Below are 23,608 nucleotides of genomic sequence, written 5' to 3'. Positions count from 1 at the left end.
GTGCTTTGATAAATTCTGAGCGTGACGCACCGGTGACCCTGGCAGCCAAGGGGAAGCCATGTGCAGACATCAGCCACGGTGTGGAAGGGGGGCGTGAGGAGGTCTGGGGCACTGACCCCACATTCCCCCCACATCCCGAGAGATGGTGGGAGTTACCCTTTGGGCTTCCTCCAGGCTGTGGTAGTGGAAGTCGTCCTCCTCCAGGGAGGCCACCACAGTGGCGTGGAGGCGGCGACTGGCCTCCACAAACTGCTGGATGAGCCGCACAGTTTCCCGCAGCAGGTCATTCAAAGCCAGGGCGGCAGGGCGGCACGTCGCCAGAGCTGCAGGGAGGGGAGACGGGGGGGGGGGGTGACGGGGCGTCTGGGAACACATCCTGGCCCGCTTGGGGCCTGGCTGCACCCCGCAGCCAGATGATGCTGTGGCCTGCCTGGCAGACAGGAGGCTCCCGCTGCCCGGCTGGGCTACGCCGCCGCCTCCCGGGAACGACAGGCCGCTGTAGGGGGAGCGCAGGGAGCTTGGCAAGCAGCGGGCGCTTGGTCTAGTCCCCGCCCCCGCCCCACACCGGGGAGGCCCCGTGGCGCGCGGGGGCTGCCTCGAGAGAACACAGCTCCCTACACCACACGCCTTCCAGGAGCGGCCGGGCCAGGGCCTTGGAGCCAAGGGAGCCCAAGGCTGGGCCAGGCGGCTCACGGGGGGATGTCCAGGCAGGAGGCCCAAGCCGCACCATGTCCTTGTTCACAGGGCCGGGTCTGTCTAGCCCAGCATTCTGTGCACTCCATGGCCAACCAGATGCCCCCCAGGAAGCCCACGAGCCCCGCAACGGGTACCTTCCACAACGTCCAGGCTCAGCGCGTGGCTGGCACTGGGGGGCACTTCGCCTGCCGTCTGGCCGAGGGGAGCTGGCGCGTCAGCTGCGAAGACACCAAAAGCCCTTGTGGCCAGCGGGCAAAACGGGGCTGCTGCGCCAGGTCCCAAAGTAGGAGCCCCCGCGTCCCCCTGCCCTGCCCTGCCCTGCCCTGGACTGGTGTACCGTGTAGCCAGTGGCCAGCGAGCGAGGAGCCGTGCGTCTGCACGGCGGCTTCCCTCACGGCGAGGGGCCTGGTGTTGCTGAGGGAGAAGCCAGAGGGGCTTGAACGCTCGGAGGCGTCCGAACGGCCACAGGGCTCCTCAGGGCAGGGCCGTCCCTGCGCGTCCTCCAAGGCTGCGGACGAGGGCGTCGGCTCAAAGTCCTCCGAATACTCGGCCCTGCTGGGGCTCTCCTCCGCACGAGGGGAAGGCTCGACGGAACTGCTGCTCAGCTGCTCGGAGATCTCGGTCTCTCCCGGATCCTCCTCCTCCTCCTGGGTCACCGTGCTGCCCCTCGAGACACTCGGGGCGGCAAAGGGGCTTTGGGGAACAGGAGCCAGGGCAGCGCCCAGCTTCTTGCGGGACTTTCCAGCCCCCTGCGCCGCTGTTGCCTGCAAAGGACGTCCTTCTGTGAGCCTCGATTGAGCCCCAGCCTTCCGGCGTTCGACGGTGTCCTAGCAGATGCCAGCCTGCAGTGTGGCTGCCCCCCCAACCAGTTGGAAGGAGAGAGGGTCCCTGCTCTTGTGACTAGAAGCTGCCCCAGGGCCGTGGCCTCCTTCGTGGTGGCTCTGCGTGGGCTTCTGCCAACAGGGAAGCGCAGCTCCTCCGCCAGCCCAGCGGCGGCCTTACCTCTGCTCCCAGCTCCTCCGTCTGGCTGGCGGCACTGGGAGCCAAGTCATCCAGGCTGAGAACGTTCACTCTGAAGTCTGCAAGGGCGGGAAATTGCCGCTCAACAGGGCAGCCCAAGGCCTAGATCTCGCCGGGTTTCCCCTTCCCCAAATCGTGCCCCCAGCCCCAAAAGAGGTGTGCTGCTGCCTGGCCAGGGCCCCAATCCCCCAGAAACAATGGAGTGCCGCAGCCCCTGTCTCCAGGCTTGGGGCGGGGCTGCCGCAGTTCTAAGCTATGAGGCTTCGGGGCCACTGAGCCAGGGGCCGGAGCAACTTCCAAGGACACCCGTGCAGACTTGGGCTGCAACGCGGGACGCCAGCCGGAGAGCAGAAGGCTGGTCTGGAGCTGCAGCTTGCCTGGGGGTCCCCCCCGCCCCCCCGGGAATGCAGATTTATGCATGGCTTCCATAACCCTGCAGCCCCCTTGGCCAGGGATGGCAGCAGGAGAACACAGCGGCTGGGCCCAGCCATGGGAAGCCGCCGCTCCCTCACAATGCGGCCGACGGGAAGGAGAGAAGCCCTCCCGCCCGGTTCCTCCCTGACAAGGCGCCGGCCCCAAATTCTCCTTCACGAGTCTGTTTCTGTTGATTTGGAGTTCGCTTCTGTCTTGGAGGTGACCTGAGGAACTCACCGCTGCTGCTGCTGCTGGAGGCATCCCTGGGCGCATCAGCCGCATCGGAGAACAGCTCGTCCAGTGACTGGACGGTGCTGAGGTCAGACAGAGACCGCCCCCTTGGGCAGACGGGGCTCGGGGGGACGGTGCCTTTTCCAGACAGGGGCGAGGAATCTCTTGGCGGGGACGGAGCGTGGGGCGGGGGCTTCTTTAGAGATCTCTGAGCCAGCACAGCAGGTACCGGGGTAGCGGGGAGGAGAAAAGAAAAGGGCTCAGTTGTTCATCTCGCGTTTCAAGATTCTGGAAAGCACCCGAAGCAGAAAGGAACGTTTCCCGCTTGGGCTCGTGTGAGGTAGCACACGGCCTGCGAACGTGGCTGGTTCACACGGAGCGCACGCAAAACGCAACGGGCCCGGTCCAGCTGGCGCTGACGGGCGAGTTGTCGGGACATGCTGCGCTCTCCGGCTGTAAAAATGCCGCATGTGGGCCGGGCCGGGCCTGCGGTGGCCTCGAGCTCGACAGCCCAGAGTGGGCGCATGACCCCAGCCCACGTGACACCCCCCCGTGGGCCGGAGGGTGGTGCGGAGACGCAGGCGCCCGTCCCCGTTCGGGCGGGGAGACACCGCCCGGGGCACGCCAGGGTTACCTCTCCGCTGAGCGGGAGCCCAGAGAGCCCCCCCCCGGGCCACGTGGAAGCCCCGCGGCCATGTGTCCCCTCACCGGCCGGACAAGCACTGCTGGTGGGAGGCCTGCCGTGGGCCTGGCCTGCCTCTGTGGGCCTGGCCTGCCTCTGTGGGCCTGGCCTTCTGCTTCAGGGGCTCGCGCCCTCCGGCCCTTTGCTCTGCGCAGCGGGCAGACGTGCTGGCAGAGCTCTCGCCCCCAAGCACTGGCGCCACCCGGGCGACGTCCTGCCACGGCTTCTGGCTCCGCATCTTGTCCTCGATCCGGCCCAGCTTCCCGAGGGTGGCGCTTGGCCTCCTAGCGGATACGGCCCCGAGGCCCACCCGGGCGGCAGGACCGCGCTCCGCCGGGTCCGCTGCTGCCTTCCGGGGCTTCTGTTTGAGGAAGCGCCCGTGGGGCTGGGCGGGAGGGGTGGTCTCCCCCAGGCTCAGGTGCTCCGCTGGTGCTGTCCTCCCCGGAGGGGTGCCGCCGGCGTCGGGAAGGCTGCTGCCGTCCCGGGGCACGTGGAGGGCGGACGGGCCGCGGCTGCTGCGGGGTCCGGCAGCGGGCAGCTTGCCCCCGGGGGGCCCATCCTGGCCCTGCAGAGAGGAGGCAAAGCTTTAGGCCCGAGGCAGAGAGGCGGCGGAGGAGGCCGCGCGCCCCCGAACAGCTGGGCCTCCACGGGCTCTGCACATGCTCGGGGCGCTCCGGGGTTTGTTTGGCGCCCGGCGGGTCCCCGGCCGCTCGGGCGCTCTGCACGCGCCCCGGGGCTGGGCCGCGAGAAGGAGGCGGCGCCCGCTCCTCAGCGCCGGGAGCGACGTCCCCCCGCGGGGCCGGCGCGCCGCGGCCGCCGTCACCTGCGCCCCCGCCAGGCCGCCGTACCGCCCCGCCAGGCGGGCCGGAGCCCGGGCGAGCGCGGCGCTCCCGCCCCGCCGCATCGCCCAGCAACAGCGCCGCGCCGCGCGCCTCCCCTTCGCGGATTGGCCAGCGCGGGCTGGCGGCGCTCCCCATTGGCCGCGGGCGGCGGGCGGCGGGCGCCAGCCAACGAGCGCCGGCGGCGCGAGGCGGGAGGCGCGCGCCGCCGACGCCCGACGCGCGATGCTCCGGCTCCCGGCCCTGGCGCTGGGCCTGTCCCTGGGCCTGGCGCTGGCCCTGCGCGCCCGCGGCGCCGTCCTCTTCCGGGAGCGCTTCCTGGATGGAGGTGGGCGCGGCGCCCTGAGGCGCGGGGCGGGCCAGGCCAGGCCGCGTCGCGAGCGGCGCTCCAGGCCTGCGGGGCCGCGAGTGGCAGCCGGGCCGGGCAGCGGGCTGCCCGCGGGCCGGCTCGCGGGCCTGGAGCCCCGGCTCCGTGCGGCCGGTGAGGGCGTGGGCGCCAGGCTGAGGGCCTCGGGAAGCTGAGGGCGCCGCAGTCGCAGGCCGCCGAGCGCCGCGCAGCAGCTGCCCAGGAAGGCAGCCCCGCCCGCCAGGGCTACGAGCGCCCGTTGTACTTCCGGAAACATGCACGAATTTGGATCCCCCCCGTACTCATTGTTGTTGTCCAGTCGTGCCCGACTCCTCGTGACCCGTGGACCAGAGCACGCCAGGCCTTCCCGTTCTGCGCTCTCTCCCGGCGCGTGCTCAAGTCCATATCCGTGATGCTATCCAGCCATCTCATCCTCTGCCGCCCCCTTCTCCTTTTGCCTTCAGTCTTTCCCAGCATCAGGGCCCTTTCCAGTGACTTTTCTCTTTGCATCAGGTGGCCAAAATATTTCAGCTTCAGTATCTGTCCTTCCAATGAGCACTCAGGGTTGATTTCCTTCAGGATTGACTGATTTGACCTCCTTGCAGTCCAGGGGACTCGTAAGAGTCTTCTCCAGCACCACAGTTCAAAAGCGTCAATTCTTCGGCGCTCAGCCTTTCTTATAGTCCAGCTCTCACAGCCATACATTCCTACTGGGAAAACCATAGCTTTGATTATACGAACCTTGGTCAGCAAAGTCTCTGCTTCTTACTATGCTGTCTAGGTTTGCCACAGCTTTCCTCCCAAGGAGCAAGCGTCTTTTCATTTCATGGCTGCAGTCACCATCTGCGGTGAGTTTGGAGCCCAAGAAAATAAAATCTGTCACTGCTTCCATTTCTTCCCCTTCTATATGCCAGGAAGTGATGGGGCCAGATGCCATGATCTTAGTTTTGTTAATGTTGAGTTTCAAACCAGCTTTTGCACTCTCCACTTTCACCCTCAGCAAGATGCTCTGTAGATCCTCTTCGCTTTCTGCCATTAGGGTGGTATCATCTGCTGTTCTGAGGTTGTTGATAATTCTCCCAGCAATCTTAATTCCGACCTGTGATTCATCCAACCCGGCGTTTCTCATGATGTACTCTGCATATAAGTTAAATAAGCAGGGTGACAACATGCAGCCTTGTCATACTCCTTTCCCAATTTTGAACCACTCGATTGTTCCATGTCCAGTTCTTATTGTTGCTTCTTGACCCTCCTACAGGTTTCTCAGGAGACAGGTAAGGTGGTCTGGTACTCCCATCTCTTTAAGTATTTGCCACAGTTTGTTGTGATCCACGCAATCAAAGGCTTTAGCGTAGTCAATGAAGCAGAAATAGACGTTTTACTGGAATTCTCTTGCTTTCTCCATGATCCAGCGAATGTTGACAATTTGATCTCTAGTTCCTCTGCCTCTTCGAAACCCAGCTTGTACTTCCGGTAGTTCTCGGTTCACGTACTGCTGAAGCCTAGCTTGAAGGATTTTGAACATAACTTTGCTGGCATGTGAAATGAGCGCAATTGTACGGTAGTTTGAACACTCTTTGTCATTGCCCTTCTTTGGAATTGGAATGTAAACTGACCTTTTCCAGTCTTGTGGCCACTGTTGAGTGTTCCAAATTCGTTGGCATATTGAGTGCAGCACTTAACAGCATCATCTTTTAGGATTTTAAATAGCTCCGCTGGAATACTGTCATCTCCGCTAGCTTTGTTGTTAGTAATGCTTCCTAAGGCCCACTTGACTTCACTCTCGAGGATGTCCAGCTCAAGTTCAGTGACCGCACTATCATGGCTATCAGGGACATTCAGATCGTCCCTGTATAGTTCTTCTGTGTGTTCTTTCCACTTACTTTCATCTGCTTCTGTTAGGTCCCTGCCTTCTTTGTCCTTTATCATGCCCATCTTTGCACAAATTGTTCCCTTATTATCTCCGATTTTCTTGAAGAGATCTCTAGTCTTTCCCATTCCGTTGTTTTCCTCGATTTATTTGCATTGTTCATTTAAGAAGGCCTTCTTGTCTCTCCTTGCTATTCTCTGGAACTCTGCATTCAGTTGGATATATCTTCCCCTTTCTCCCTTGCTTTTCGCTTCCCTTCTTTCCTCAGCTACTTGTAAAGCCTCATCAGACAGCCACTTTGTTTTCTTGCCTTTCTTCTTCTTTGGGATGGATTGAGTTCTTGCCTCCTGAACAATGTTACGGACCTCTGTCCATAGTTCCTCAGGCACTCTGTCTATCAGGTCTAATCCCTGAAATCTATTCCTCACCTCCACTGTATATTCATAAGGGATATGATTTAGGTCAAACCTGAATGGTTTATTGGTTTTCCCTACGTTCTTCAGTTTAAGCCGAAATTTTGCAAGAAGAAGCTCATGATCTGAGCCACAGTCAGCTCCAGGTCTTGTTTTTACTGACTGTATAGAGCTTCTCTATCTTTGGCTGCAAAGTACATAATCAATCTGATTTCGATAGTGACCATCTGGTGATGTCCATGTGTAGAGTCGCCTCTTGTGCTGTTGGAAAACGGTGTTTGCTATGATCAGCGTGCTCGCTTGGCAAAACTCCATTAGCCTTTGTCCTGCTTCATTTTGTACACCAAGGCCATGCCTGCCTGTTATCCCGGTTATTTCTTGATTTCTTTCTTTAGCATTCCAATCCCCTATGATGAAAAGGACATCTTTTTTTGGTGTTAGTTCTAGAAGGTGTTGTAGGTCTTCATAGAACCGATCAGCCTCAGCTTCTTCAGCCTCAGTGGTTGGGGCATAGACTTGAATGACTGTGATGTTGAATGGTTTGCCTTGGATTCGTACTGAGATCATTCTATCGTTTTTGAGATTGTACCCCAGTACTGCTTTTCCCACCCTTTTGTTGACTATGAGTGCTACTCCATTTCTTCCAAGGGATTCTTGCCCACAGTAGTAGATATGATGGTCACCTGAATTAAATTCACCCATGCTTGTCCATTTCAGTTTGCTGATTCCCAAGATGTCGATGTTCAATCTTACCATCTCATGCTTGACCACCTCCAGCTTACCCTGATTCATTGATCTTACATTCCAGGTTCCTAAACAATATTGTTCTTTACAGCATCGGACTTTCTTTTCACCACCAGACACATCCACAGCTAAGTGTCCTTTTGGCTTTGGCCCAGCCACTTCACTCTTTCTGGCGCTACTTGGAAATTCCCTCTGCTCTTCCCCAGTAGTATATTGGACACCTTCCGACCTGAGGGTCTCATCTTCCGGCGTCATCTCTTTTAGCCTTGGGATATGTTCCATGGGGTTTTCTTGGCAGGAATACTGGAGTGGGTTGCCATTTCCTTCTCCAGTGGACCACATTTTGTCAGAACTCTCCGCCATGACCTGTCCGTCTTGGGTGGCCCTGCACAGCATAGCTTATGGCTTCAAGCAAGCCCCTTCGCTGCACCAAGGCAGTGATCCATGGAGGGGCCCCGTATTTATGGCCTCTTGCAATCTGAAGGGGGTGCTGAGGGGCTGCCAGAACTCCGAAAAGAGCCCAATAAGTCGGAGAAATGCAGCAAATCATTCTGAAAGCAGGACAATAAATGCGCGCGGCCCAGCGCAAGCTGAAGCGGAACAACCTAATGTTCAAACATCGCTTGCCATTTCAGCCGCGAAGGTGTCGTGGCCATAACGCTTTTGCCCTTCTTGGTGCAACGACATCTCTGAGTCGTTCACCCTGAAGTGGGCATCTCAGGGGGCCCCAACCTGCTGGGATCCATGGGCACATTGGGGAGTTTGAGGAACTGCTGTGGGCAACACCACAACATGCCTGATAGGTGGATCGCCGCTCTGGCACCTGCCCGTCGTGTCTCTGGATCTCAGGCGGTGTCTTATTCAGCAGACGCTTTTGTTTCGGGTCTTCTGGACACCGTGGCGTCTCTTTAACGAGGGATTGTCTAATTTGGCTAATTGCTGGCAGTGCAATGCAGCTAATGCTTCTTCTAAACATTTGTTTTGTCGACGTCGTGTAGCTGCTTCTTTTCCGGAGGAGGTTATTACACAGAGAGGTTTTGTACTGGAACAGTCTTTAATGTTCACTGATGTACGCACTCTTAAATTATTTACCTGCTTCGTGGAAATGAACAAATGGTCGGCATAAATGGATTCTCTGCGCCCTTTTAACAGCCAGAAGACTAATATTGCAACATGGGAAGGATAGACACCTTACAAAACGTTCAATAGTTGAGCGGGTGGCACATAGGCAGCACCTCCAAGTGGATACTTCCTTGGATATTTGGGCCACTTTTGTCGAAACCCATGTACAATTGCGGGGAGGGACCTGTCCTTTCCCGAAGCTCCCCACTGCCCCTGGAGAAGGGGAAGCTGGTGGCGGACAGCTCCTGACTCAGCCCCAGTGCAGCCTGGAGCCGGCCTTGCTCCTGGCCCATTGCTCCTCCCAGTTGGGAAAGCTGGCCCATGCGTGCAGGCATTTATTTATTTATTTATTGCATTTATACCCCGCCTTTTTTCCTCTTGCAAGGAACCCAAGGCGGCTTACATTATCCTCCCCCTCTCCATTGTATCCTCACAACAACAACCCTGTGAGGTAGGTTGGGCCGAGAGTCTGTGACTGGCCCAAAGTCACCCAGTGAGCTTCCATGGCCGAGTGGGGACTAGAACCCGGATCTCTGGGCTCCCAGTCCAACACTCTAGCCACTACGCCACACTGGCATCAGTGCAGATGGGATTTGGGACAGCACGCTGGGCACGGGACATGCCAGCAGCGGGGGGTGGCCCCGCTCACTGCCTTTTGAGCATAACCCTTCCATGCAAGGAGGGTTTCTTTGACTTGGGTCTGGAGTGTTACTGGCGGGTTTCCCCATCTGGTGACTGCTGTGTCCCTTGTCTTTTTACCAGCAAAATGGCGGCAGAGATGGGTGCTCTCTCAGCACAGATCCAGCTACGGGAAGTTCAGGCTGACCGCCGGGAGTTTCTATGGAGATCGTGAAACAGACAAAGGTTTGGGGATTGTGTCGGAGAGGCAGGATAGACACAGCAGCGCTCTCTGTGCTTTCGGAGAAAGGATGGCTGGGAGGCGGTTCATCAACCATAGTCAGGCCAGCATTGTTAACAGGCGGCCAGGAGAGGACATTTCCCTCTCCTCGCCAGTGGTCACCACCCCCCAGTTCCCAGCTCACGATCTTGGGCAGTGCAAGGTCCAGGTTTCGCAGGGCCCTGGGGCAAGACGCCCTCCCTGCCCCCACCCTCGGTGAGTCTGCCTTCCCGCTGCCACTCACCAGCTGCTCTCCCTCCTCCTTGCTCATCCCTGCTCTGCAGGCAGAGAGCCAGGGAGCAAGGAGGCCATGGCGTCCGCTGCTCTTCCTTCTCTCCACCACCCTTGTCTGGGCCAGAGCGAGAGGCAGGGGAACAAGCAATGGGGAAGAGGGGGAGCCAGTCCAGGGAGCACGTGTCGGTGAGCTGCTGCTGGGCTAGAATCATAGAATAGCAGGGTTGGATGGGCTCTGTGAGACCATCTAGTCCACCCCCCTGCTCAGTGCAAGAATCCAAGTCAGAGCATCCCCGACAGGTGGCTGTCCAGCCTCGTCTTGAAGGACTCCAGTGTGGGAAAGCCCACCACCTCCCCAGGGAATTGGTTCCATTGTCGTATTGCTCTTACAGTCAGGACATTTTTCCTGATGTTCAGGCGGGATCTGGCTTCCTGCAACTTGAGCCCATGATTCCGTGTCCTGCACTCTGGGAGGATCGAGAAGAGATCCTGGCCTTCCTCTCTGGGACAGCCTTTCAGGTCCTTGAAGAGCGCTATCCTATCTCTCCTCAGTCTTCTCAAGGCGAAACATGCCCGGTTCTTTCCGTCTCTCCTCATAGGGCTTTGTTTCCAGTCCCCTGATCATCTTTGTTGCCTTCCTCCAAACCCTCTCCAGCTTGCCTGCATCCTGCTTCAAGTGCGGTGCCCAGAACTGGACACAGTACTCCATATGAAGCCTACCCAGTGCTGAGTAGAGGGGAACTAGGACTTCCCGGGATTCGGAAGCTATGCTTCTATTAATGCAGCCCCAAATAGCATTTGCCTTTTTTGCAGCCACATCACATTGTGGGCTCATCTTTAGCTTGTGATCGACAACAATTCCAAGAACAATTCCAAGGTTGTGAGCTCTCAGCAGGTGCCCAAACATGTTGACCCTTGGCGCCAGCCCTAGGCGTGTGAAGTGTGAACGAATGGCCCTTCTGCCCTTATGGGGCCTCTGGAGAGAGGGAGACAGCCATCAGGTGGAAGCACAAGCCTGAGGAAGACCAGGCTAAAAGTTAGGTTAGAGACAAGCTGCAGATATGGAACACGCCAGAAGTCAAGTTTCACATTTAAAAGGGTTACTCTGTCAGGGATGCTCTGACTTGGATTCCTGCACTGAGCAGGGGGTTGGACTCGATGGTCTTGTAGGCCCCTTCCAACCCGACTATTCTATGATTCTATGACTCTCAATTTAGTAGGTGAGTGACCTTGTCTCTGAATTTGTTTAAAATATGAAGCACGTTTTCATAAAATATGAAAACACATTTTGCACCCATGGATACATCGATCAGAGCCAGTGTGTTGTAGTGGCTAGAGTTGGACTCAATGGCCTTGTAGGCCCCTTCCAACCCTACTATTCTATGATTCTAGAGTGCTGGACTGGGAGATGGGAGATCTGGGTTCTAGTCTCCACTTGCCCATGGAAGCTTCCTGGGTGACTTTAGGCCAGTCACAGACTCTCAGCCCAACCTACCTCACAGGGTTGTTGTGAGGATAAAATGGAGAGGAGGATTATATATGCCGCCTTGGGTTCCTTCAGGAGGAAAAAAGGTGGGATATAAATGTAATAATAATAAAGAATCATAATTACTCATGTCCCCCATTTTCATGACAGTTCCCCCCACAAAACCGTAGCCATGTTCATTCCTAAAATCTGGAAAATTGTACTCTTGGAGAGATGCACCCATCACAGTAGAGGGCTGAGGAGAGGTTCTACAGATGATTGATTGATCATGGAAATTTGGTTTTCATTTATCACTTGCATAAACAAAGGAATAATTGACCACGAATGTCTGACTACAATAGTGGTTTTGGAAAGATCTAATGAAATAATGGCAGATAGAGGCTGGTAACAACTGTTGGACAAGAACACGGCTTTAAAAAGACAGGGAAGATGTGTTTTATTTGTTGTTTATACTGCGTTATACTCAATGACTCAATCAAAGTACATTTAAAAAGAAATACTTGTATTCATTAGCAACTTAATTCACAAGTCTGGTCTGTGTGTCTGAGATGTCATCTCGCTCTGTTATGTGCCCCAGGTCTGCAGACAAGTGAAAATTCAAAGTTTTATGCCATCTCGTCGCGATTTAAGCCATTCAGCAATAAAGGAAGGCCTTTGGTCATTCATTATACAGTCAAGCACGAACAGAAGATTGACTGTGGAGGTGGATATGTGAAAATTTTCCCTTCCGACCTGGACCAGAAGAACATGAGTGGAGAATCCCTCTACTACATCATGTTTGGTGAGCTGATTTGGCTGGCGCTCATCCAACTGGCCCTGTTTATCATTTCAGTGCCTTTCTGAATGAAATAAGCTCAAGATGAGCAAGCAAAAAGCTAGAGAGAGTATTAAACCTAGAAAAACTGGTTAGCGAACTAATGTGCCATTTTCCAAGAATTCATCCAGGGCAAGCCCAACGGGGACCCCCCCAGAGACCCCCTTTGGATTCTGCAATGTCATTGGGAACTTGAGCTCAAGAAGTTGCTGGTGGATGAGCTCCTCTTAGAATCATAGAGTCATAGAACAGTAGGGTTGGAAGGGGCCTACAAGACCATTGAGTCCAACCCCCTGCTCAATGCAGGATCTCAAACTGGGGAGAGGTAACGAGTGGGGTACCGCAGGGCTCAGTCCTGGGCCCAGTGCTCTTCAACATTTTTATTAATGACTTGGAGGAGGAGGTGCAGGGAATGCTGATCAAATTTGCAGATGACACCAAATTGGGAGGGATAGCTAATACTTTGGAAGACAGAAACAAAATTCAAAGTGATCTGGATAGACTGGAGCGCTGGGCAGAAAGCAACAGAATGACATTTAATAGGGACAAATGCCAAGTTCTGCACCTAGGAAAAAGAAACCAAATGCACAGTTACAAGATGGGGGATACGTGGCTCAACCACACTACAAGCGAGAAGGATCTTGGAATTGTTGTCGATCACAAGCTGAATATGAGCCCACAATGGGATGTGGCTGCAAAAAAGGCAAATGCTATTTTGGGCTGCATTAATAGAAGCATCGCTTCCAAATCCCGGGAAGTACTAGTTCCCCTCTACTCAGCACTGGTTAGCCCTCATCTGGAGTACTGTGTCCAGTTCTGGGCACCACACTTGAAGAAGGATGCAGACAAACTGGAGAGGGTTCAGAGGAGGGCAACAAAGATGATCAGGGGACTGGAAACAAAGCCCTATGAAGAGAGACTGAAAGAACTGGGCATGTTTAGCCTTGAGAAGAGAAGACTGAGGGGAGATATGATAGCACTCTTCAAGTACTTGAAAGGTGGTCACAGAGAAGAAGGCCAGGATCTCTTCTTGATCATCCCAGAGTGCAGGACACGGAATAATGGGCTCAAGTTACAGGAAGCCAGATTCCAGCTGAACATCAGGAAAAACTTCCTGACTGTAAGAGCAATACGACAATGGAACCAATTACCTGGGGAGGTGGTGGGCTCTCCCACACTGGAGGCCTTCAAGACGAAGCTGGACAGCCATTTGTCAGGGATGCTCTGACTTGGATTCCTGCATTGAGCAGGGGGTTGGACTCGATGGCCTTGTAGGCCCCTTCCAACCCTACTATTCTATGATTCTATGATCCAAGACAGAGCATCCCTGACAGATGGCTGTCCAGCCTCGTCTTGAATGCCCCCGTTCCCTCACCTCCCTAGGGAACGGGTTCCATTGTCGTACTGCTCTAACAGGAAGTTTTTCCTGATGTTCAGCCGGGATCTGGCTGATTGGCATGTTTGGTTTGTGCTAGAGATGGGTAGGAAGCTGTTTCCTAAAGTACTAAGTATTTTATGAAATGCTACAACTGTATCAGGACAGGGCACTCCTGATAGCTTAACATGGTGGCTGGAGAAACAAGTGGTGATTTCTTTTCCAGGGCCTGACATATGTGGCTCTGATACAAGGAAAGTCCACGTCATCTTGAACTACAAGAACAAACTTTATCCCATCAAGAAACACATTCGCTGCAAAGTAAGTGCCAGAGACGTGGTCACATTTCCTGCCCAACGGCTCGTCAGTTGAAGGCTGCGATCCTCAGCAGTCTCTGTTCAGGGCACCCTTGAGCCCTACGGTGATCACAGTGGGGCTAGAAGCAGCCTGTGCATTGCAGCTGGTCACCTGGCAGTGTATTTGGAGCTTCATGGCCCCGTTTTTGTGCTGGAGAATGGGTTTCGAATTTCGATGCCCCCGGCCCTCCCTGCTTCCTGGCTGCTGCTCAAATAGTTCTGCCTCTGGCGGAGAAAGGGCAGATGCTTGGGGCATGACCTGCGGCACTTCTGATCCGTTTTGCACTTCCAGAATTAGCCAGGAGCCCTTAAAGGCTCCACCCTCCACACCAGCCTACTGTTGGGCTGCTGAGGAGGAGAGAAGAAGAGGCAAGCTCCTGCTTTCCTTGCTTGTCCACATCTTTTCACAGTGGACATGTTGGAAGCAGTGCGTGCGCGTGAACACTGATCCTGCGGGAAGGATGTTCCAGAAGCATGACTGCCTCATTGAACCCGAGTCTTTTGTCAGCTGAAAAACCAGCAGATCTCTTGTTACAGGAACTTGTAAGGACAACAGCCTGCTTCGTGAGTGACCGAACGTGGGCTGTAGTCCACAGAAGCTCCTGCCACAACCCTGGACACATTTCGTGGGGAGGAAGCCCCACGCCTTGAACCGGGCTGCAGATCTGCTCGTCTTTGTGGCAGCGCGAGGCTCAGTGCTGCGTGTGTGGCAACAGACTCACCCGGCTGCCTCTCTGGAATTTGTTTTACGGGAATGAGTAATGTTAAGGAAATAGTCAAGGCAGGTGAGGTTAAACAGTCAAAAATGTATTAAAGCACCACACAGCTGTAGGAGTCAGCGAAGAGCCGAGCCTGCTCAGAAAGAAAAACGGGGGATCTTTATACATACTGAAACTTGGAGAACAAAGAAAATACACTGCGCGTGCTCAGAAACCAATTAATACTCAGTAACAGTCTTATCAGTACAGCTGCATTATTGTCTCTTACTTCTAAGCTACTCCTTAGAGAGAATTTCCTGCCTATAATGAGCAACTTACAATTACCTTCTCGTTGTCAAACACGTATATGGTTTTCCAATCCCATCAGGCACCTGGGTTGGTTGCTTGAACCAAACTACTCAAGAGGCCGAGCCAGGCCTACCTTCGCAGTAACGGTGCGCTGTTGCTCTTTTTCCGTTGCTTGGTTTAGGTGGACGGATTCACGCACTTATATACGCTGGTTTTAAGGCCAGATCACACGTACGAAGTGAAAATCGATAATGAAATGGTTGCCTCGGGCATCTTGGAAGATGACTGGGATTTCTTGCCGCCAAGGAAAATAAATGACCCAGCGGTGAAGAAGCCGGAGGACTGGGACGATGATGCCGAAACTGACGACCCTGAGGACACCAAGCCAGAGGTGAAGGCCTCATTTATTTATTATTGATTGATTGTATTTGTCTCCCGCTCCTCAGCTGAAAAAGGCTCCCGGTGCGGCTTACAATCGATGAACAAAGAAGACGGTCCCTGCCTGCAGGCGTACGATCTTTTGCTTATTAAACCTACTTTCAGTCTTAAGGACTGGCGCAAACCTCCGTCAGAGCATGTAGTCTGTTTCATTCTGGGATCCCACTGCAAGGACCTTAGGAAAGCAGGACACGGTCTCTGAAGGGACATGATGCAGCAACCATGCTCAGGCTAAACAGATCAGGGTCCAGTCAGCACCTGGATCGGAGACAACATAGGAACCTGACATAGGCCAGCTTGAGTTCCACCATGGAAGAAAGGTGGGGAATAACTAAACGGGGATGATTCTGTTCCAACCACCTGAGGTAGATTAGACTGAAATGATATTGGCCCATAGCTGGTCCACCTCTCACACTTTCCATGCTACACCACAGTGTCTCTGAAGCTGTGAATCCTAGAATAGTAGGGTTGGAAGGGGCTTACAAGACCATCGAGTCCAGCCCCCTGCTCAACGCAGGAATCCAAGTCAGAGCATCCCTATAGAATCCTGGAATAGTAGGGTTGGAAGGGGCATACAAGACCATCGAGTCCAGACCCCTGCTCAATGCAGTGTTCTCCATGAGCTCCATGAGCACATGTTTGAATTGTGCACTTGGTCTTCAGTTTCCCAAGCTGGTTTGATCCTGTGTGCTGACTGTAGACTTTCCAGTAACGGTGTGATCCCAAGCATGTTTACTTAGACGCAAACCCCACCGAGCCCAATGGGAGTTACTCTGTAGCAAGTGTGCTTAGCATTCCACGCTGAATTTAAGGGCACAATCCCATGGCTGCTGGTCAGTGGCTAGACGGCCTGGGATAGGACGGTTCCTGAGAAGCAACCTCGGAGCCTGCACATGGGAGGCCAAGGAATCCTGTCGCGGAAGCACAGAGTTCGAGGGTAGGGGGCAGTCAGCCATCCAGTCGCCTGCTTAATGTGGGGACTCTGGAGGTGGAGGATCTCCGCAGATGGCTGTCCAGATGGAGCCGGGTGCTTGAAGACCTCTAGCAAGGGATTGCTCACCACTGAAAAGGTTACCTTAATGTCCAGCCAAAATCTGCCCTCCTGTAACTGAAGGCCATGAGACCTAGACCTGCCCCCTAACCTCTGACCATCTTTGCTGATTCACTTAGTATATTTCTGAATCGGACTCAAAGAGTGCTTATCAATGGGATCTTCTCAAACTGGGGAGAGGTAACAAGCGGGTACCACAGGGCTCAGTCCTGGGCCCAGTGCTCTTCAACATTTTTATGAATGACTTGGAGGTTGAGGTGCAGGGAATGCTGATTCAATCTGCAGATGACACCAAATTGGGTGGGATAGTTAATACTTTGGAAGACAGAAACAGAATTCAAAGTGATCTGGATAGACTGGAGCGCTGGGCAGAAAACCACAGAATGACATTTAAGAGGGATAAATGCCAAGTTCTGCACCTAGGAAAAAGAACCCTAATGCACAGTTACAAGATGGGGGATACGTGGCTCAACACTACAAGCGAGAAGGATTTTGGCATTGTTGTCGATCACAAGCTGAATATGAGCCCACAATGTGATGTGGCTGCAAAAAAGGCAAATGCTCTTTTGGGCTGCATTAATAGAAGCTTAACTTCTAAATCCTGGGAAGTCCTAGTTCCCCTCTACTCAGCACTGGTTGGGCCTCATCTGGAGTACTGTGTCCAGTTCTGTGCACCACATTTTAAGAAGGATGCAGGCAAGCTGGAGAGGGTTCAGAGGAGGGCAATAGGGGACTGGAAACAAAGCCCTCTGAGGAGAGATGGAAAGAACTGGGCATGTTTAGCCTTGAGAAGAGAAAACTGAGGGGAGATAGGATAGCGCTATTCAAGTACTTGAAAGGCTGTCAAAGAGAAGGAAGGCCAGGATCTCTTCTCGACCATCCCAGAGTGCAGGACATGGAATCATGGGCTCAGGTTACAGGAAGCTGGATTCTGGCTGAACATCAGGAAAAATGTCCTGACTGTTAGAGCAATATGAAAACGGAACCCATGACCTAGGGAGGCATTGGGCTCTCCCATGCTGGAGACGTTCAAGACGAGGCTGGACAGCCATTTGTCAGGGATGCTCTGACTTGGATTCCTGCAGTGAGCAGGGGGTTGGACTCGATGGCCTTGTAGGCTCCTTCCAACCCTATGATTCTATGAATCGTCTCTCCACTCAATGACTGCTCAAGGCGATTTGCAAGGAAAGCATCAAATACAACTCCCTCCTTTGAACCCTTTCCAGTTTGTCTACATCCCTCTTAAGTGTGGCACCTCTTCATCTAAGCCCTCAATAAAAAAAATGCTGAAGAGCATCAAGCCCAGGACAGCACTGCACATGAAACGTTCCTTTTGGAAACACTTTGCACAAAATGATTCCTCCTTCCAGATAGCCTTGGATATCTAGAAAGCAGTGTTCAAATCTTCCTTGATCTTTCGGAGAGGTTGACCTCCCCGAGACCAGCCAGCGAGCGTCATGGCTGAGCAGCCCTGGCCAATTTAGCTTCATTTCTCCCCTTCTTCCCCTCTTCCTTCTTTCTCCCCCTGCAACAGGACTGGGATGTTTCGGAATACATTGTGGACAACAGTGCTGAGAAACCAAAAGACTGGGATGCCGTGACCCAGGGCAGCTGGCAGCCCCCTCTGCTCAGGAATCCTCTCTTCAGAGTATGTCCGCACCTTTTCTTTCAGGCCGGGGGACTCTGATGAGCTGGGGGATCCTTTGGCCAGCCTGTCCTGAGCAGATGTGCTTTGTTTCAGGGGGAGTGGCAGCCCAGGAAGATCCCAAATCCCAGATACAACGGCATTTGGCCCCATCCCCAAATTGTGAACCCCGCGTATGTGCCGGACCCAAGCATCTCCCTCTACGAGAACATCAGCGTCCTCGGCCTGGACCTTTGGCAGGTCAGTTGGGTCTCCGTTTTCTGTTTCCTTAAATCATTCCCTTTGCTCCCATTATTCATAACATAGAATCATAGAAAGGTAGGGTTGGAAGGGGCCTGTGAGGCCCTCGAATCCAACCCCCTGCTCAGTGCAGGACTCCAAGTCAGGGCATCCCTATAGAATCAGAGAATAGTAGGGTTGGAAGGGTCCTTTCAGACCATCTAGTCAAACCCCCTGCTCAGTGCAGGAATCCAAGTCAGAGCATCCCTATAGAATCAGAGAATAGTAGGGTGGGAAGGGGCCTGTGAGACCATCCAGTCCAACCCCCTGCTCAGTGCAGGACTCCAAGTCAGGGCATCCCTATAGAATCAGACAATAGTAGGGTGGGAAGGGTCCTGTCAGACCATCCAGGCCAACCCCCTGCTCAGTGCAGGACTCCCAAGTCAGAGCATCCCTGACAGATGTTTGGCCGTAAGCAAGCAGGGATGGAAATGCCCCTCTCCCCATGAAAAAGTCGACAACCCAGAGCTCTTGACGCAAAATGTAAGGAAGATGCTGTTCCGTGTTCCATAACTGCAGGTGAGATCTGGAACCATTTTTGATAACTTCTTGATCACGGACGACGAAGCATACGCAGAAGAATTTGGTGATGAAACCTGGGGAGAAACTAAGGTACCAGAACCCGTATTGGCGCGATACCTTCATGAGGCCAGCTGAAAGGCTGCCAACAATGTGAAAGCTTCCAAGATCTCCAGATCTCTTCATCAGGAAAGAGGTTGCAAAAAGCGGGAGCAGGGGGGATAAGTGGGGGAAAATAATCCCTGCCTTGGTGATGCCACAGCGTCCACATGTTCAGAATCCCCAGACGAGGTCCAGGAGGGGGGCGGGATGACAGAGTTTCTGCTGGCTCCAGGGGGGTACGGCTGTGGACATGAGTTCCTCTCCCAATTGCGCCCTCCTTGCCCCTGTGGTAGGAGCGGAACACGCTCGCATGTTCCTTGTCTACCCGGAAGAGGGTCTCTGGCCCGGAAAGAAGCCGGTTCTTCCCCGCACGCCTGGGTGGGCGCTGCACGAGAGGGAACCTGGACAAGGGGACGTTGCGCTGTCCAATTCCTGAAGGTGCCGCTGCCCGTGAAACGAGCCTTGCAAGGCCCCGGCCGGTTTCCTCCCGGAGGGAGGTGAGGGGGTTGCTGCCCAGGGTGGCCGCCCTCCAGCTGTGGCGGGCTGGTTTGCAGAGGCGGCCAGAGCCAGCTCATGCCCAGCCGTGCTTGTTCCGATCTCCTTCCAGGAGCCCGAGCGGGAGATGAACAAGCGGCAGATAGAGGAGGACAAGCGGAGGCAGCGCCGCGGGGCGGAGAGGAAGACGGGGCCCGCACGGAGGCCGCGCCGCCAGGACAAGCCCAGGCCGCCGGGGGCGCGGAAGGAGGAGCTCTGAGGCCCGTGGGATGCGGGCAAGGCAGGGCGGCGGCCCCAGGACCAGGCCGGGCACGATGCCCGCTCAGAGCAGCCCCTCGGTTCTGGAGAGTTGTTCAATAAAAGCACGTGGTGTTTGCCCCCACTCAGTGTCCATCCCGTCTGGTTTCAGGGGCGGGTGCGCCGCAGGGGGGGAGGGCTTTGCCGGGCTGGGGGATGCTGGGAGCTGTAGTCCTGGATGCGCGGGCTCCTTCCGCCGTTGTCCGTGCACCCAGGCAACCAGAGGAAGGGGAAGCGGCCGCCTGCGGGCGCACGCAGGACTTCGCCCCGCGTGCCCCTGAGCGCGTGCAGAGCGCGCCTGCCCCGCCCCGCCGGTCCAGGGAGGGGCTGCGCTTCGCGGCTCGGCCGGCGGGCGGCGCTGCCGCCGAGCCGGCCCGCCCGGGCCCCGCCCGCCCCGTGGCCACGCCCCCGTGAGGCGGCGGAGCAAGATGGCGGCGCTCGGCTCCCTCGCCAGCGGCGCGCAGGTACGCCGGCCGGGCGGGGGGTGGGCGCGGGCCGGGGCCGCCCCGCCTCCGCGGCCTTGCGGCGCCCGCACGCCGCCCCGCGCGGGGAGCCCGGGAGGCGGATCCGCAGTGGGCGCCTCGCCCTGGTCGGCGGGCGGGGCGCGCCGCGCCCTTCCCGGCGCCCGGCCTCGAGCGGCGTCTCGCTCCGCGGCGGCCAGCCCGAGCGCGGTGGCTCCCTCGCGCCCCGGCAGCGCCAGCCGCGGAGGCCCGGGGGCGGGCGGCGCCCTCGGTCAGGAGGCTGCCGCGGGCCGGGCGGCGTCCTGCCCGAGAGCCCTCGGGAGCGGCCCCGGGCGGCGCGAGGGCCGGGACGCGGGGCAGCCGCTCCGGGCGGGCGGCGGCCCTGCAGGGAGGAGCGGCGGCGCCGGCCGAGCCCCCGGAGAGGCGGCCAGAGGCCTCGGGCGCTCGCCCGGGCCCCTCCGGCCAGCCTGGGCAGGCCCCGCGGAGCGGAGCAGGCCCGCGAGCGGAAGCCCCGGGCCGCCCGGGCCGAGGAGCCGCGGCGCTCCACGCGGAGGAAGCGGCTGGGTGTCGTGCGCGCGGCGCGGCGCGGCGGAAAGCGAGGCGCCGTGTCCCCGCGGAGCCACACGGCGGGGGCTGCGGGCCCGAGCCAGCTGCCTGCTCAGGGCAGGACCCCGAGCCGGGGCAGCCCTGACAGGGGCGGCTGTCCTGCCTCATGGTGGACTTCCGGACTTCAGCCCCCGGCCCCCCTGACCGGCCCGTGCTGGCGAGGCCGTCCGGGAGTCGAGGCCCCCAATCTGTGGAGACCCAGGCGCGGCAGCGGGGCTCGAAACGTTAACGAGCCTCGGAGGACGGGCTGGGCCTGTGCCGTGCCCGAAAGCTGTTCCGAAACCCAGGATTCCCCGTCTTGGCCCCCTCCACCTGGCGAGACTAGCACTCCCATGATCCCCCAGCCAGGTGCCGGGGGATTATGGGCGTGCTTGTCCCACCCATCTGGAGGGGCCAAGATGGGGACGGCCGCTAGTTGGAGGCCCTTTGCGGAGCGTCAGCGTGGATTGCTAAGTTGGAGGAGGCCAGCAGGCGTCCGCAGAGGCCTCAGGGGCTCAGCGGCCAGCCAGATGTGCTGCGTCACAGCCGGGCTGGGGCACTGTGCTGCCTTGGGTGGCGACCTCCCCACAGGCAGGGAGACTCGGCTCGCCAAGGGTGGGCACACTTCCCGCCCTGGGGACTGGGCCCAGAGCCCCCTTTCCTGTCCGCAGCCACCCACCCAGGTCCTACATCTCCGCCGGGGGGGGCTGACTGGGGTTTCGAGCCAGGAAAGGGCTGCCTCTCCCTCTCAGGTGGTGGGGGGTTCCCTGCCAGGCTGTTGTGGCGGCAATGCTCCGTCCCCGGAGACCACTGGAGCAGTGCTGCTCTGCTTCCAGGGCTTTTGCCGTAGTCATGGGGCCAGGCTGCTGTAGGGCTTTTGGGGCCAGAGCAGGCGGGACGGGCTAGGCAAGAGAGCATTTGGCCGCGGAGGAGCAGTGCAGAAGGACACGGGGCCTGTGGAAGGGCGGAAGCATGGCTTAACCACAGGGGAGAAAGCGGCGTTTGGCCCCTTTGTCTGGAAGGGCTCCGTGCGCATCCGCGGAGAGACGATGGGCCACACGTTTTTCAACCGAGCCCGTTGCGGAGAGCATCGCCAGGGGCCAAGGGCTGTTCACCAGGCCCCGTTTTGGACGGGGACCCCAGCCCTGATTGCCTCTTCCTCTGCCCGGGCTGATTGGTATTCCTGCAGAGTGGATGGCTTCTGCCAAGTGGAGAAAGCCACCTCTCCAGGTTGGCTCAGCTCAGGAACGGCCCAAGTCGCTCAGGCACCAGATGACGAGTGCCGCGCCAGTCGCTTACACATCGCTCTTTTCAGAAGGGGAGGCGCTGCCCGGGGCCTGGTGCCCGTCTCGCTCCTGCTTGTGCATCCCGAGCACGGTGCGGAAGAGGGACAGGAAAGATCCGCCCCCCGCCCCGTCTTTTCGCTGGGGCTGGAGGCTCAGATTTGGACTGGCCCCCTCGCTGCCCCGTTTTTCTGATACAATGAGAACGCGTGTGGGAGCGGGGGGATTGCCCCCATGCACGTACGTGTTTATTACTGTTGTTCGCGTATTCGTTTGCAGCATTTTCACCTAGCTGTTCAGCCCCCAAAGGCTTGCAGTCAAAAAGAGACAGCGCAGAAGGACAAGGGGCTGGGCAGGGGGGAGGGAGGGAGGGAGGGAAGCAACCAGGGCTGGGGCCGGGATGGCCTCCCGCTTGCTGCGATGTTCTTCCTGGCAGCTGGGCTCCAGCTGCACCCGTGGAGGAAGCCAGACTGCGCTTCCAGGCCCTGCAGTCCACCGGAGCTGTTGCTGCTTCTGGCCGGAGAGAATGCATGCAACAGCCCCGGCTGTTCTCTGTAGGAACGCCGGGAGCTGCCTGACCCGGAGGCAGAGCCTGGGCCCATCGAGCTCAGGACTGTCGGTGCGGATTGGCAGCGTGGCGCTCTGGGGGCTCCCGCGAGGCTTGTTCCAGCCCTACCGGGAGATGCTGCCTGGGTGAACCGGGAGCCTTCCGTGGACAGAGTAGGGCCCCCCACAGAGCCACGGCCCTCCCCGGGGGAGCGGCGGGGGGGTCTCCAGGTCCGGGGGAGGCCTTCCCTGCAGGGCGCTCTCAGGAGATGGGCGGGTTTTGCACACGCTCAGGGACGGCCGGTTGTGGGGCCATGCAGGGCTTTTATGTCCCGGTTGTATTGGCTGGTGACTCCCCGGAGTTGTACGCGGGCGCTTTTCCCTCGCAGAATGGGCCTTGCGTTGCTTGCCCAAGGGCCAAGGCAGGAGCTGGGCTCAGTGGAAGTGGTGCAGGCAGCTGGCTCGGCCCAGGCCCTGCAGTTTGGACTATGTGGGTTTTAGTCCCCCCACCAGCGCCGGGGTTCTGTTTGCTGAGCGTTGCTGGGATGCCACTGACAGCCCTCCTGGTCACCCTCCCAGGGCCTGGCGCCAACAACATGGCATTGGCATGGAGCGAAGGCTACAGGAGGTTCTAATGGGGTCAAGGTCTGGGGGGCTGTGCAGCGCCAGGCCAGGAAGAGCCCAGAGGCGAGATCACAGGGCGACCCAGGGTCTGCTCGGAGGAGGGAGGTCAGGGGGCGATGAGCCCCAGGCACTTGCTGACACAAAACTGGGCGGGATAGCTGACATTCTGGAAGACAGAAACAAAATTCAAAGTGCTCTTGATAGACTGGGCAGAAAACATCAGAATGAAACATACTAGGGATCAATGCCAAGTTCTGCACCTAGGAAAAAGAAACCAAATGCACAGTTACAAGATGGGGGATACGTGGCTCAACAACACTACAAGCGAGAAGGATCTCGGCATTGTTGTCGATCACAAGCTGAAGATGAGCCCACAATGTGATGTGGCTGCAAAAAAAAGGCAAATGCTCTTTTGGGCTGCATTAATACAAGCATAGCTTCCAAATCCCGGGAAGTACTAATTCCCCTCTACTCAGCACTGGTTAGGCCTCATCTGGAGTGCTGGGTCCAGTTCTGGGCACCATACTTTAAGAAGGATGCAGACAAACTGGAGAGGGTTTAGAGGAGGGCAACAAAGGTGATCAGGGAACTGGAAACAAGGCCCTGTGATGAGAGACTGAAAGAACTGGTCATGTTTAGCCTTGAGAAGGCTGGGGGGAGATAGGGGACCGCTCTTCAAGTCCTCGAAAGGTTGTCCCCGAGAGGAAGGCCAGGATCTCTTCTTGATCCTCCCAGA

General features: G+C 57.0%; 3 protein-coding genes across 10 annotated transcripts in view; 2 read left to right on the top strand and 1 right to left on the bottom strand.

The window, feature by feature from the left end:
* Nucleotides 1–302: 302 nt before the first annotated feature.
* On the bottom strand, nt 303–4,020 carry LOC146334012 (uncharacterized). The gene is made up of 7 exons (XM_084824898.1): nt 3,703–4,020; nt 3,393–3,608; nt 3,070–3,327; nt 2,368–2,569; nt 1,699–1,775; nt 831–1,460; nt 303–323 (listed from the first exon to the last, which is right to left on the bottom strand). Exons 1-6 carry the CDS (start codon nt 4,018–4,020, stop codon nt 849–851), a joined length of 1,683 nt encoding a protein of 560 aa, XP_084681024.1. The 3' UTR covers nt 303–323; nt 831–848.
* Nucleotides 4,021–4,042: 22 nt separating this feature from the next.
* On the top strand, nt 4,043–19,448 carry LOC146334011 (calreticulin-like). The gene is made up of 9 exons (XM_084825300.1): nt 4,043–4,210; nt 9,140–9,241; nt 11,573–11,776; nt 13,411–13,505; nt 14,729–14,938; nt 17,571–17,684; nt 17,778–17,921; nt 18,480–18,572; nt 19,189–19,448. Exons 1-9 carry the CDS (start codon nt 4,108–4,110, stop codon nt 19,333–19,335), a joined length of 1,212 nt encoding a protein of 403 aa, XP_084681426.1. The 5' UTR covers nt 4,043–4,107; the 3' UTR covers nt 19,336–19,448.
* A 347-nt stretch (nt 19,449–19,795) lies between these two features.
* Nucleotides 19,796–23,608, top strand: part of LOC146334010 (epidermal growth factor receptor substrate 15-like 1) — a 50,828-nt gene continuing 47,015 nt past the window's right edge. For all 8 annotated transcript variants that reach the window (XR_014786431.1, XR_014786432.1, XM_084825239.1 and 5 more), the window contains exon 1: nt 19,796–19,837. Coding sequence is in view for 6 of the 8 variants with exons in the window: in XM_084825239.1 (XP_084681365.1) it covers nt 19,802–19,837 (36 nt within the window). In the remaining 2 variants the exon portion in view is untranslated. The remainder of the gene's footprint in view (nt 19,838–23,608) is intronic.

This window comes from Heloderma suspectum, chromosome W (assembly GCF_057233095.1).
Source record: "Heloderma suspectum isolate Gila_16-S chromosome W, 16-S_ref, whole genome shotgun sequence".
NCBI lineage: Eukaryota > Metazoa > Chordata > Lepidosauria > Squamata > Helodermatidae > Heloderma > Heloderma suspectum.
The sequence above is the reverse complement of the archived record's forward strand: the minus strand, read 5'-3'. Positions and strand labels throughout refer to the sequence as shown.